The sequence below is a fragment of the Archocentrus centrarchus genome, chromosome 1, assembly GCF_007364275.1.
Source record: "Archocentrus centrarchus isolate MPI-CPG fArcCen1 chromosome 1, fArcCen1, whole genome shotgun sequence".
NCBI classification, from domain to species: Eukaryota; Metazoa; Chordata; class Actinopteri; order Cichliformes; family Cichlidae; genus Archocentrus; species Archocentrus centrarchus.
In genome coordinates this window covers 7,067,081-7,082,395 of record NC_044346.1, presented here as the reverse complement: position 1 = coordinate 7,082,395, position 15,315 = coordinate 7,067,081, and the positions used below count along the sequence as shown (strand labels likewise).

The 15,315-nt window shown below is 38.9% G+C and overlaps 1 protein-coding gene across 1 annotated transcript; it reads right to left on the bottom strand.

The window, feature by feature from the left end:
* Positions 1–2,177: 2,177 nt before the first annotated feature.
* On the bottom strand, positions 2,178–4,419 carry LOC115789748 (trypsin-4-like). The gene is made up of 7 exons (XM_030743264.1): positions 4,359–4,419; positions 3,748–3,934; positions 3,579–3,581; positions 3,124–3,303; positions 2,837–2,901; positions 2,430–2,569; positions 2,178–2,332 (listed from the first exon to the last, which is right to left on the bottom strand). The coding sequence occupies exons 1-7, from the start codon at positions 4,399–4,401 to the stop codon at positions 2,186–2,188; spliced, it is 765 nt and encodes a 254-aa protein (XP_030599124.1). The 5' UTR covers positions 4,402–4,419; the 3' UTR covers positions 2,178–2,185.
* Positions 4,420–15,315: the final 10,896 nt, after the last annotated feature.

The window sequence follows — 15,315 nt, the reverse complement described above, 5'->3', positions numbered from 1 at the left end:
TACTGAGCCTCATTTTGACTTGTTTTAAGGACATTACATCAAAGTTGGATCAGCCTGTAGTGTGTTTTTCCACTTTAATTTTGTGTGTGACTCCAAATCCAGGCCTCCATTGGTTAATAAATTTGATTTCATTGATGATTTTTGTGCGATTTTGTTGTCAGCACATTCAACTTTGTACAGAACAAAGTATTCAATGAAAATATTTCATTCATTCAGATCTAGGATGTGGTATTTGAGTGTTCCCTTTATTTTTTTGAGCAGTCTACATTCACTGCAGTCAGAAGATAACAAAAACAGGAGGGGGTCCTAACAACAGCATCAAAAGAGAAATATGAAGTGTTCAAAATAGTTTAGCAATGGCAAAACCATTACTTTAGTAACTAATTGTAATAATAAAGCAACATATAAACCAGCATGTTGATGTTTCATATTAAAAGGTGTGTGTGTGTGTGTATTTTAGTCTTTAGAGCTGTTAGGTATGCTTTTACTACTCAGTGGGGAAATATGGCTGCAAAGGAAATTCACTTCAAAAGAAAACAGGACTAAAAACTGCCACCTAAGGTAAATTTGTCATGATGAAATCCTAAAAAAAAAAAAAAATCTGTTTTCAAGATCTATTCTCAAATTGTGAAAGTGTATTTTTTTTTTATTTACATACTATTTTTCTTTTAATTTCCTCCATGGAAAAAATAACACCCCTACAAGTGATAAAAAGCAGTACACAGAAAACAGTAAGTTACAGAGCCATGATGAAGTGGAACCCTTTCCCAGTTTATTGCGTATGAGAATGATAGTAATGACAGGATTAAATGTTTGTTGAAACAATATTTACACAATTAGAATGAAATTATTTTGTGTAACAGTGACATATAGGGGAGGGAGAGTGTCTGTGAGCTATGTGGATATGAAATGAAAGGACAGAAAATGTAGGACTGAAGATGGAAATGAAATGTAATCAAAGTGAAATTATAAGTCTTATGAGATATACAAAACACATGAAATGCCAACATGTACTATATAATTTTATTTTTTATGTGATTGAGGAAATAACACAAAATGAAGAACCCAATCTCAGCAGATGTTTCTTTACACTGATGTGTATCATTTTGTAGCTCTAAGAGAAGCTGGGGAGGCAGATAGCAGGGGGTCAAGTTCTGAGTTCATGTTTTTAATTTTCGTAAAATTAGAAAGAAGTTAGAAAAGCTTGAGTTCTGTGAAAACACTGTTTTCAATTTGTGTGATGAACACTAGCAGTAGTGTTTTTATCTCAACTAGTTGTCATTGTGTAGATTTCAGCAAGAATAAAACTTGTGTTTCTTAGTGAGGTTTTGCCAGAAGCATCAGAAGTTTAGTGAACTTTGACACTTGGAGAAAACCATGGATGGCTTCAGGAAATATGTCTTAGCAGTTGTAAAAACATTATTTTAATGTTTACGGTGTTTGTTTTAATGAATTTATTTAGTTATCAGGGATACTGTTAAAACAATGTGATGAATCATTGACCCCATATAATGAGAGAACCCAGCGGCTCCATCATGCTGGGGCTGTATTTAAAGAAAAGGGTCAGAATAGATCAGTACAAAGTTGTGAGTTAATAACTGATTAATCAGCTAACAAATTCAACTGTACTTTTATGAACTTTTGGGTAGTTTAATTTACAAAAGCAAAAACATGTTTTTCATGTGTTTTATGTGGATGAACCTCAATTTGTGAAGTACCTGATAACTAAAACTGATAAATGTACTGAAGTTAAATGTACAACAGTGAATCAGTGAAGAAGAAGCAGAAAAAAAGGTGATGAAAAGATTCATGTCAAGTATAAATTCCATAAGTTTGTATGTAAATGCCATACTACAGTAAATGTCTTAAATCCTCATCTGACACAAATGGACCAACAGCCTCCATGTAAACATTTTCATCCTCTGATTTATGAAGTTTATCATCACTCTGTGTTCAGGCTCTACACCTGAACTGATCACAAAGCCTTTCTGCATCCTCACAGTGTCAGTCTGAGAGTCTGACACCACATTCAAAACACATTCACAAGGTCGTACACAATCTTACACAATTTTAGACAAAGGCTCACAGTTTGCAGTAAACATGTGAAGATCTTCTAGAGTAGAAACAAAACACACCACACGAGTTTCTTGTAGAGATGATTGTTTATTCTGAATGTTGTTTTCATTTAGTTATTTTCCATTGTCTGATTTATCCAGTCAAGGTAAAAACAGACCTTCACAGAAACAGCTGGCTCAGTAAAGACACATGTATCACCACCAATGTGTACACCATAAATCATGTTATTGTAGATCACTCCACCACCAGAATCACCCTGAGAGACAGAAATATTGTTTGTTATAAGTTTGTTCCAAAATATCTGATAGCTACACAGATGATATAGAGTAATGCTAGCAGCTGTGCCAACTCACCGCACATGTATCTACTTGAGTGTCTTTGTAACACATCCTGTGGTCATATGGCACGTGTGAATAATCTGGATCATTTTTGATAGGCTCACAGTCAGCAACACGCATAGCTGCACACTGGAGTTCACTTGGATAACTAGTGACTATGGAAAAAAAAAAAAGAACAAAGTAATTAATAGTGTGGTTTCATATGCATCTCAAATCAATTTATATTTTAACAAGAATTTTATATTATCAAGAGAAGTTGAAGTTTAGAGAAGCAAAGTGCTACTCAGTATATCATTATATAGTTAAATAAATACTATTGGTCAGAACAGTATTCAATTAAAATGTAATTTTAAAAAAGCACGTAAAACCTAAACTCTAAGAGAAATTGCCTAACTGAAATACTCAAGCACAAATGGTCTTACGTTTCTTTCCCGTCTTTTTATCAATTTTATAATCACCATGGCCTGCAATCTGAACGTCACGACCTCTAGAAACAAAGACAAAGATTCATCAAGTAATAAATCATTTAAGGTTGCGTACCTTTTCCATTCCACTTTTAGTCAGCTAATTCACTTTTGAGTGTTACATTACATAGTAAATTACTTTACCTTCCTCAGATTTTATTCAATGCTCAAGTATTTTTCTATTATTTACTGTATATCATGGCTCTAACCCCCCAATTCAATAATCTAAAGAGGCCTTAACTCACATTTTAGGCTCATCAATAATATTGTTGTTTTTATCCTTGCAGTAAGGAAGTGCTACAGGTGAAATCGTAGTAATGGGCTTTTTTAACTTCAGAAGCATGAGGTCAACTTGTGGATGGGGTTTAATGTCTTCAATTTCTTCTGCATTTCCTGGGCCTGGATGCACATTTACAACTGCATACCTGCAAGAAAGAACAACCACCTCCAGGTTTATTACAGTCTGTATAGTGTGGATTGTGTGTCATGCAATCACAAAATTTAAGCAACAGATAAAGCACATACAGTATAAAACACATTCATAAATATAAAATTGATTAATTCGAAATGCGAAATAATGTCTTGATGCATGCTCAATCATCCAGGTAAGGAAATCCCAAAAAGTCAATTCTGTTCATCTTGACCTTAACTAACATTACATCTGTACTGAAAACGCAATGTCCAGATGAACAGAATCAACTTTCTAGGTAAATAATGTTAATTTTTGTTTTGTTTTTTTTTCTTACATTTTTATAAATGTCAACAACAGCGCAATTTACATATACAGTTTCATATATTAAAAAAAAAAAAAAAAAAGGTTTGTAGAATTCCGATTAAAATTCCTTGTAAAAATATTGATCATTACCCACATTGGATTAGTCTTGCAGTGAGCTGCAGTGAGAACCCACTGATTAGTGATCAGAGAGCCACCACAGTCACCAGGTTTTCCATCAGATTTCTTTGACAGGCTGACATGGTACAGTCGCTCCTTTTTGTCACAGTCTTTTCCACCATAAATTCTCTTCTGCAGATCCACCACTGTGCTCACTGAGACACCTGAAACACAAGGTTCTCCACCATGTGACTGAGGTACAAAGACACTTGGAGGTTTTTTTAACCACTTATGGGCACAGAAAAGGAAACATTCTGAAAAGTCGTATATCCTCTAATAACACTCCAAGGTTGAAATTTGGAATTTCAAAGTATATTAGTGAGTGCCCTAAAGAGGGTTGAAAGTAAAAATAATTTGCTGCATTGTCCAGCATCATTAACCATTATTCAAGTACCCTCTAACAATCTGAAAACAACCCTTGGGATGATAGCAGAATTACCAAATTCTCAGTGTTTATATCTGGCACACAGACATGAACACTGAAAACTCAGTAACAGCATGCTGTTTTTAATGTGTAATTTTAAAAGGTACATAACTGACTCATCAGTAAAATGCAATAAATTTGAAATAAAACATCTGAGTACTCACCAACCCACAACACAAAGAGAAGACACGTGAGATGAGCCATCATTGTCACTGAACTTACTACTAAATTCTACTCCAGTGACTGAACTGGTGTGAAAGAAGGGGCTTTTTAAATCTATACACGTTCTCCTATTGGCCTACAAGTCACCAATAGTCACATAAAACTTTATCAACACAAACCCACTGGCCACAAAATTAAACTTTTATGCAAATATGTGATGACTAATCAAATGTTCCTGCCCTTCTTTGCACACAGCATCCTAAAACTGATACTGTTTAACAAACTGTCGATAAAAGAATCTTCCTCTGTGTTTTCTTAGGGCTTTCTTTGACATGCAGCCTTTACACATTATATTTGGTTTTAAGCAATTAAGAAAAAGTTGGCCTGATGGGGGAAAAAAAGGGCTTAACAGTCAGGCCCGTTACTTGTATCTTGCCATTGTGTGGCGCTCACTCTTTTCGCTTAAAAATGAAATTTGGCATTGTTTAAGAACTGGAAACCTGTGGCTCTGATATGTACAAATTACAAACATCTTTCAAAAATACTCGCTGTTCTGTCTTGATTGTTTATATGGTCACAGAGCAATTACATGACAATCTACTCAGAGTTCTTTTGTGTGTCCTTGCAGAAATATTTTTCTGCAGGTGCTAAGGGGGGGGAGGGGTAAGCATTTTACTGAGGGTGCTATTAAGGATCATTTGTTCTTTCAGTTCTCAACACACACAGACACAAGCTATTTTCTTGGGGGTGCTACGGGGGTGCTATGACTTTTCTAGGGGGAGCTATAGCACCCCCTAGCCCCCCCCCGCAAAACGACAGCTGTTGACCAAAGTGCTTCCCAGGGCATAAAGCAAATAAAACAAATAATATAATATAAAACACAAGAACATAAAACAAAAATTAAAACACAATAAAACCATAAACAATGCAATAAACCACGGCTCTTAAACTCCAGGCCTCGAGAGCCCCTGTCCTGCAGGTTTTAGATGTGTCTCTGCTTCAACACACCTGAGTCAAATACAGAAGTCATTAGCAGGACTCTGGAGAACTTGACTGCATACTGAGGAGGTAATTCAGCCATTTGAAAAAAAAGCACTGCATTTTGTAATCTTTAGTTTTAAATATTATATATTAATTTAAGAAACAGGACTCTGTGAGTCCAGCGATGCCTCACCTGTAAATAGCCAGCCACACTACAGTTTAAAAGCCAAATAGCCTACCAGCTAATGCTGTTTACGTTAGATACCTGACATCCCTTCAGTGGCGGATCTAGGATTTTTCTGAATAAGGGGCCATCAAGGGGCCACAGTATTCATAGAGGGGCCATGTATTTGTGGTAGATGCGGTGATATACGGACCAATAAAAATTAAAGCCATTACATTACAGTTATGGTAAATCTTATCACCATGAGGTGTAAGAATTCAGTGAACTTATGTGCCATTTCACTAAATAACAATATCAGACATTTCATACATTACAGCATTAACTGTTATTGCGCTCCCTAAATGATTTCTGACCTGATGAAAAGGGACTGGAGGTGCTCTGCTCCTGACCAGCCTCTGGTCTATTGTGTTCTGCTGCTCTCTCCCTCCTCTCACCCTGCTCATTTTCAGCTGGCAGACTCACTCTTTTGCTCAAAAACTGATGAATTCCCACCTGAGACTGACCCTTTCTTTTCATATTCTTCTCCATCACTGCCAAACATCATAGTTAATGTTAACACACAAATGCAAATTACAAAGAAGTACATGAATTAGTGAAATGCTAACATTCATGTCCAAACACAAGTAGGGCCTCAGTTAACATTACTCTTAACTAACTTTGCTTCTTAATTTAATATTTGTCAGACTTACGCTATGTGACAACTTTGAGTAAAAAGGGATTTATGAATTATCATTACCAACAAATACCTCAAAATGTAGACTGGCATCGGTTGTGGGTTAAAAAACTTTCTCTCCAAGATTGTTCAAATCTTCTTTTTCTTCTGTAAGCTTTATTCACGCTGGACATTCCTATTTGGCTCATTAGTGCTACTGGTGTTTCGGCATGGAATTGCATCCACCTATAATTTGATCCTCGCTCTCAGACAAAGTGACAGTACAGGGGCACTTCAGGGGGCCAATCAGATTTCAGATGGGGCCAATGCCCCTGTGGCCCCTGCCCCTAGAACCGCCCCTGCATCCCTTTATAAACAATGGGAGATAAATAACTTTACCTGATATAAAATGGGCGCTTTAAACGTGAGAATTTCTGATCGTGTCCTCAGTCCAATTGTTATCAATACATTTGATGGCTTGCAACCACAGACGCCTCCGTTTTCTCTCAAACAGCCGTGATCCCGTGGGATTCGATACAACTTCAGTCCAGTTTTGGTAGAGTATAAATTCTGACAACCAAACACAACAGCCAGACATTTTGATGCTGATATCGCTTTTAAATCAGGTTTAAAGTCTCCTGGTTCTTATTGATTTGAATGGAGTAGCAGTTCACTTCCGTTGCCAAAATGTGAGCGCATCATTTGATGACGTAGGCTGTAAAAGGGTCTGTATACAGTAATCCCTCGCTACTTCACGGTTCACTTTTCACTGACTTGCTGTTTCGCGGGTTTTCAACCAAAATTAGTGTAAAATATTTATTGCGTTATTTTCGCGTGTTTTTGCGGTACTCGTTCTTCACATGCGTAGTACGTGTTGTACAGTAATGTATTTGGTGTATAAGTGTGTGTGTGTATAACTACTAAAATAATGTATAAGTATTAAAAATAAATATAGCGTCCCTACTTGACTGATTACTGTATGTCTATGGAGTGGAACACTCTGCGATCTGGACGGGGCGTGAAATGTCTCATTCACATTTAAAGAGACCGCACCAAAACGAGCTGCTCTGAGACGCACCTCAGAACAGGTGTAAATGAGGGGTCTGTGGAGCTACAATAACGAGGAATTCAGACCAAAGCATTGCAGTTCTACTTTATACAGACCACAAGTGAATGATTTACATATGAAAAGGAAGAATTTAAAAGCATGATATGAGCCCTTTAAAATGTTTTCTTTGCTCTGCGATAAGTGGCTTTTGCACCTTTCCGTATGTAAGTGAGGAAAATGTATTCATACAGTATATCACTTTTCACAGATAAAAATCTTAAAGTGCATCACAATAAAACACAAGAAAGAAACATATGACATATCATAACAATGTAAAGCATAACAGTAGACGTGAAACACTACATGTATAAAGGCTAAGTTACAGCATGACCTATCTACAAACTGTCATAGATTTAACCCTGTCTGTGAGGCTGGATTTAAGAAATGTTTAAGAAGTGTTTAAAGTTACAGATTTTAGAGCATGTGTAGCACCATCTTGTCTCAGGACAAAAACTGGGTTAATTGGTTGGTTTCTGCCCTGCACCTGTCAGCTGCAGTGGTGGTTCACCAGACCAACACTGAAGGCGATGCCATACCATCTGTGTTTGATTTTTCCTCATGGAGTCAAGTGTACCAAGCAGTTTAATCAGCTGACAGAGCAAAGGTCCCCAAAGATGTGATCAGCACTATTTTATGCAAAAAAGTAGTTTGATTTCCTAAACACATGCAAACTGTTTACATTAAAACTTAAATATAATTTCCACTTAAAATGTGTAATATTTCTCTCTTAAATTTTCTTTTTTTAAAGTCCCGAGGCAGCAAACATTTCTTTTGAACATTCATGTTCACTTGGCTATAGAAATAATAATATAATTAATTTGGCATGAATTAATAACATCAGTTTAACACATAAAAACATGATTAACAGCAACACCGGCGGCATGCATCCATTTGTTGTTATAATTTTTTTTTCATCTCAGTTGTGTGTGTGTGTTGAATATCTGCCATGTGTTTTCCATCCTCAGTGTGATTCTTGATGAGATTTCTTCTATTTTCCCAGTAAAACACTTTTCTTCATCAAGGGACAGAGGGGGCTGGGTACAGTGAGGAAAGCGCATTGAGTCAAATTTGACATATTGGGCTGTATAAATCAAAATGGTCTTGACTCTGGACACAAATGATATTTGTATTTTAAGTGCTAGATGGACAAAAAACCCTTAAGTTTATAATTTTCAAACAACTAACTGAAAGACAATTATTCTGTCATTTTAGATAGATGATGAAAGTACATAATTACTGCACTTCACATACCGCTTTAACAGGTACATCTATGCATCCGAGTAGTATCACAAATATATAATTAATCGCATTGCAGCAACTCAATGCATTTAGGCAAGTAGACGTGTTCAAGATGACCTGCTGAAGTTCAAAGTGAGCATCAGAATGTGGTGATTTAAGTGACTTTGAAAGTGGCAAAAATGGTTGTTGGTGCCAAATGGACTGGTCTGAGTATTTCAGAAACTGCTGATCTGCTGGAATTTTCCCACACAGCCCTCTCTGGGTTTACAGAGAATGGTCTGAGAATAAGAAAATAATCAGTGAGCAGCAGCTCTCTGGGTGAAAATGCCTTGTTGATGCCAGAGGTCAGAGGAGAATGGCCAAGCTGCTTCGAGCTGATGGGAAGGCAGCAGTAACTCAAAAATGCTGGTGCACAGCTAACTGACCCTTGTGCTATGTTAATATAATAATAAAGCAATATTAGTACATGTGAATACACACTTTTTTACTCTGCCTCCCAACCTAAACATGAAAATGAGTAAAGTCAGGGGTTAAAGTGGGATTCAGCATGTGGGAGATCAGTTGTAGTGGCTCAGTGGGGAAAAGAATCACAACTCAGTCTGCCGATTATACTGTCTTTGTACTGCCAGCATACAGTTACATAAAGGTTGAATTCAATTAATGAATCTAAGCATCATCAGCTTTAATTTGAAATCATCTCTGCTATCCTTGATGTAACCAAACTCTGACCATGAATACCACAGCTGCTGTGCACCAGTCCAACACTGAGCTTTAGTGTAAATTCACAGTACAGCAAACTGACCTGTTACACAGATCTGATTTCAAAAATGAGGACATTACATGTAAGCTTTAAATTTCTTCCAGTTTATCAAATTCCACTGAGTTACCTTTAAACAAACTTAGCACAAAAAATAATAAAAGAATGTTTGGTTGGTGATTTCTTTGTTGAAAAAATATTTCTTGACAATGAATCTTTTACTGTTGGAAAGCCTGTTTATTTCCTCTTAACTGGAGCCACATTTTTTAGGAAAATTCATGTGCATATGTATGTATGTGGGTTACACCCCTACATACAAAACCCATACAAAACTTGCCAAATCTTCTCTGCCAATGCCAAACACCTTATTCAGCTAATGACTCACATTTGGTGTTTTTTATTGGATTGGATGATTGAAGTCTGAAGAAACAGGACATACTGGCAATTTAATAATTTATTCATTTAACAATCAGGGGCCCCACCAGCATGTGGGAGGACCATATGAAGCCACAACAGCCCAGCACCTCCTCCTCATGGTGCTCACCAGCTTGGTCACTGTCATGGCTCAGCAAGCAAGTGGACTCACAACAGTTTATTTACAAGTTCCAGTCAGTCCAGGATAAACAGGGCGAGTTTTCCAAGTCGCAGGTTCCGTCTCCACTGACTGGTACGTCCGCAAGCAGCTGCTCTCTCTCAGACAGGCAGGGTCCAAATCACAGAAACTGACTGGTTAAACACAAACTCCTCACTCTCTCCAAGTCTTACTCTCTGGGAACACCAGAGAAATCTGTGTGGAGGAGACACACAGACGAGAAAGCAGGTATTTCATAAGCAACACTTCTGACGGGGAAAAAGAACAGAGCCAATGTCACTGATGTGAATCACAAAACAATCCACCATTGACTGAAGGTCACTGCTCTGCTTAAGTAGCACCTAGACGAGCAGATCACAGGTGTGCTTCAGTGGCAGCGTGGGAACCCTGGAGGACCCGTCCACTGAAACTCAAAGGTGTGATCAACAGGTACACAGGGAAGAGAGAGAGAGAACAATAAACACAAAGGGCAAACAGGTGAGTCAGCAGGCAGATCATAACAGTCACACACTTCTGTAGGATGGCATCCCATTCTTCAAGCAGCATTTGTCACAAGTCAGCCAGTGTGGTTGTGTTGGTCACTCTGGCAAAAACAGCACGTCCAAGCTAATCCCACAAGTGTTTGATGGGGTTGAGGTTAGGACTGCAGGCAGACCATCCTATCTCTGGAAGTAGTCTCTGATAAACCCGCTCTGTGGGGGGGAATGTTGACATCTTGGAGGATCAAGCTTGGAGATATGCGATTGCCACTAGTTGAAGAATCTCATCTTGATATCTCTCTGCATTGAGAAGCCTCCAATGATGACAAGCCTGATTGTCACCACCTGGGCTACCAGATGCTGAAGTACTGTGATCACAACTTATAGACAACTGCAGCAAAAACACCAGATCATTCTTTCATCTCTTTGTATGCAATAATCCCTGGTGATTGATACGCCAACATGATTGTCTTGTTACTTTCCCTCCATTTAGGGTCAAACTGGTTTGATGTTTGAAGGTGCACAGTGATGTGAAGTAAATGTTTCCCTCAAAAGCATTAAACTAACATAATGAGCCTGCTTTGAAAATGTAAAGAGAGACAGATATACAGATAATTGTGTTAGAATGTAGGGACTAAAAGTAAAATGTTTTCAGAGTACAGATACGTGTGGGACATGTGTGAATGAGAGGGAGACAGGTGGAAAGGTGAACATGCAAGGAGCAGAGATAATGAAAGTAGATGAGTTTAAATGCCTGGGATCAATAATCCAAAGCAACAGACTGTGCACAAGACAGGTGAAGAGAGCGATGGAGTGGATGGAGATGTGTGATTTGTTACAGAAGGATAGCAGTGAGAGTGAAACGGAAGGTTGACAAAATGGCAGTGAGACCTGCTGTGGTGTATAGTTTGGAAACAGTGGCACTGATAAGACAGGAGGCCGGGGTGGAGGTGGAGGTGCTGAAGATGCTCAGATTTTCACTGAAAGTGACCAAAATTGATGAGATTAGAAATCAGTGTATCAGAGGAACAGCTCAGGTATGTTGAGCGTAGATGAGTTAGAGCAGTCATAGTGCAGAGGATTGATAAGGGATATATTAGACAGAGGATGCTGAATATGGAGCTGCCAGGCAGGAGGGAAAGAGGAAAACCACAGTGAAGGTAGTGAAGGAAGACATGGGAAGGGTTGGAGTGACAGAGCACAAAGCTAAAAATACAGGGCAGCTTTCCAAGTCTTTACTGAAGTTTCATCAATAAAGGTAAACATGTTGTAAGAAATGATTAAGCTTTAAAATATTTCAGTATAGTTTTGGGAAGATGAGTCACTTTAAATAAAGAACAGAGAACATGTTGGCAAAAATTAAGCTATCATGGACAAATCCCACCAGGATAAGCTTGGAAATGACCAGAGTGGAACTGGATCTGGTCTGAATCTGTGATCCTAATCTATTGTAGATCTGCCTGCCATGCATAAGGAATCCAATGCAATGCTGCATGTGATACTTTGGGGCGTAACTGGTCCCATGTTTTATTTATTTAAATGATTCCTACAGTAGTGTACAGTACATGTACACAGTGTAAGGAAACTGACTCACAGCATTACTGTCCACAGAGTCACAGAATTAGAAAAATGGACACTGTAGATTTGATTCTGAGCAGATTATAAATCTGTGATATAATCACCATCTCTGTTCTTATATGATATATACTGATGAGTGAATGACTGTAACAGCGATTGTGTTGAGTACAAAAATACCAAACTAATGTCTAACTGGGAAAACAGCTAACAAACTCAGAGTTATTAGCTAAATATGCTTTAAGGCCCTGGTCTTCAGTTCTGCCTCAACATTTGAATGCTAGGGTCAGAATATGGCATAAACAATGTTTTCTTGGGACACTTCAGGCCCTTTAGTACCAACTGAGCATTGTTTAAATGCCACAGCCTACCTGAGGATTGTTGCTGACTATGCCCATCCCTTTCTGACCACAGTGTACCCATCTTCTGATGGCTGCTTCCAGCAGGATGATGTGTCATATTATATGGAACACATTACACCCAACACTGATCATGATAACCTTTGTTTTATTTTAGTAAAGATGATTTACAGCAAATGTGCCTTTTTGACTCTTCATCCTGACTTGCAGATTGAACAAAGAGATTTCAGGAGAAAACAAACTAAAGAAAGAAGAAAGAAAGAAAAGACGAGTCACTTTCTCAGGAGAAGTTCGTCTGGGAGCAAATGTTTGTTCACACTGTAGACAGTTTTGCTTAGTCAGTCACTCAAATGTTCTACATTTACAAATGCTAACAAAAAATGAGAAATATAATAGAATGCATTCAAGAAGTTCACAAAATGTTTTGATAATTTCAACTGCCATGTTAGAAAGTAGCCATCAGCATAGCTTACTGGGTTGAGTAGGTGACCCGATGCCATAAGGTTATTGCAGAGGTATCACAAATGATGAACATTTCTACTCAAACATCTGCTAGGATAACGTCGTTAGTACCACTCCACTTAGCCAAGTCTTAACTCTACCACCCCCCTGGCCAGGAGAGCGTGAGGGTGGGGCCTACGGAACTCCATTTTAGGAATGTACCTGCTGAAGTATAACATGGTGTTACAGGTGTCATGAGGAACAGTGCTCACTCTGGCTACTCTCCAAAAGCCTCAAACACACACCTAAGATCTAACAGGTCTCACCCTCACCCCAGTGACCCCGAGAACATAAAGCACTCTATACATCGGTGTGTGTGTGTGTGTGTGTGTGTGTGTGTGTGTGTGTGTGTGTGTGTGTGTGTGTGTGTGTGCTTTCTCTTACTTTGCACAGGCCATAAAAGTGGCATATGGTATCTAAAACATGAGAATAATGACTCCATGCACCAGTATGAAGGCCATACAGAATATAAAATATTCTCAGTATAAGTAATAAAATAAAAAATAGTGACAATACAAATAACATAGGTGAACAATAAGAGTAGATATATTCCCATATATGTAATGATAATAGATTAAAGTAGCACTGACTCATCAGAGGCCCCTAGCAACAGGGCCAGTAATTAGCCATGGGGAAAGTAGAGTAAAATATTGAGATAATGAATGAGTCCCCTGGCAGTGGAAGAGTCGCCCTCACAGTGCATAGTATGGAATGATAGATGCCCCACTGCTATGGGTGGGGAAAGTCCCGTCCAGTATATGATGCAATGTATAAGGCTGTTACCAGTGGGAAAGACCCACCCAACATACAGTACAAAATATTGAATGGGCCTCTTATGGCAGTATGGGAAGTATAGATAATAAAAGAAAGTAGCAAAAAAATCCCCACAGATCATTGTCAGCTGTCCAGAGACAGGAGAGTCTAACCTGCTGACAATAAGTTATTGCAACAATGTTGGGAATAAATACATGTTTATAAAAACTTTCATGTATTAGAGCCCTGAATTCAGCTCAGGATATGTGACTTGAGGTGAGGAGGAAGAGGATGAGGTGGAAATGAGGGAGGAGAGAGCAGTTGTGGAGGAGGAAGATAAAGAGGAGGAGGAGAAACATAATGAGAAAGAGATGATGAAAATATACATGTACAAAGGTAAAATGGTCAGATTTCAAAAGAAAGAGTTATTTGTGAGCTTTAAATTAAAAGTAACTTCTAAGGTGAACAACATATGTGACTGATCTTTAGCCACATTAGTTTGAACAGTGATATTCAACATGGCTGCTTTCACAAACCAGCACCTACTCCTATATTTTTCTATCAATCCATCCATCCATTTTCATCCGCTTATCCAGGGCCGGGTCACGGGAGCAGCAGCCTAAGGAGAGAAGCCCAGGTCTCCCTCTCCGTAGCCACCTCCACCACCTCCCCATCATCTGGGGGGAACCTATCCCGGGGAGGGTAAGCAGTTTACTTGGAACTTATGGCCACAGGTGTATAAATCAAGCACCTAGGTATGCAGACTGCTTCTACAAACATTTGTGAAAGACTGGGTCACTCTCAGGAGCTCAGTGAATTCCAGCGTGGTACCATGACAGGAAGCCACCTGTGCAACAAGTCCAGTCATGAAATTTCTTCATTACTAAATATTCGACAGTCAACTGTTAGTAGTATTATAACAAAGTAGAAGTGATTGGGAATGACAACAACTCAGCAAAGAAGTGGTAGGCCATGTGAAATAACAGAACACAAAGAGCTTCATGGAATGGGTTTTGATGGCTGAGCAGCTGCATCTGAGCCTTACGTCAAAAAGAGCAATGCAGTGGTGTAAAGTATAGGTGTCAAATTCCCGGCCCGCGGGCCACATCCGGCCACGCCCCCTACTGCCGGTCCACGAATTGATGTCAAAAATAACAAACAATTTGGCCCTTTAAGTTACTTTTTTTGACATTTTGCCTTCCTTTCCAATTAAAAGGGTTAATCGAAATGTCAAAAAAGTAATTTAAAGGGCCAAATTGTATTTTATTTTTGACATCAATTTGTGGACCAGAAGTAGGGGGCATGGCCGGATGTGGCCCGCGGGCCAGGAGTTTGACACCCCTGGTGTAAAGCATGTTGCTACTGGACTCTAGAGCAGTAGAGAGGTGTTTTCTGGAGTGAGAAATCACGCTTCTCCATAGATGAGTCTGGGTTTGGTGGTTCTCAGGAGAACGGTACTTGTCTGACTGCATTGTGCCAAGAGTAAAGTTTGGTGGAGGGTGGATTATGGTGTGGGGTTGTTTTTCAGGAGTTGGGCTCGGCCCCTTAGTTCCTGTGTAAGGAACTCTTAATGCTTCAGCATACCAAGACATTTTGGACAATTTCATGCTCCCAACTTTGTGGGAACAGTTTGGGGATGGCAACTACAACGTGACAGGACTTCAAATATAGCAGCTGAGTCCTGCAACTCAATACAGCAGGCAACTTCTGTCAAAAAGGAGAAGGAGGTTAATCTGTGTTGCCTTTAACGTCAGAACTGAACTGGATTCTGACTGAGGG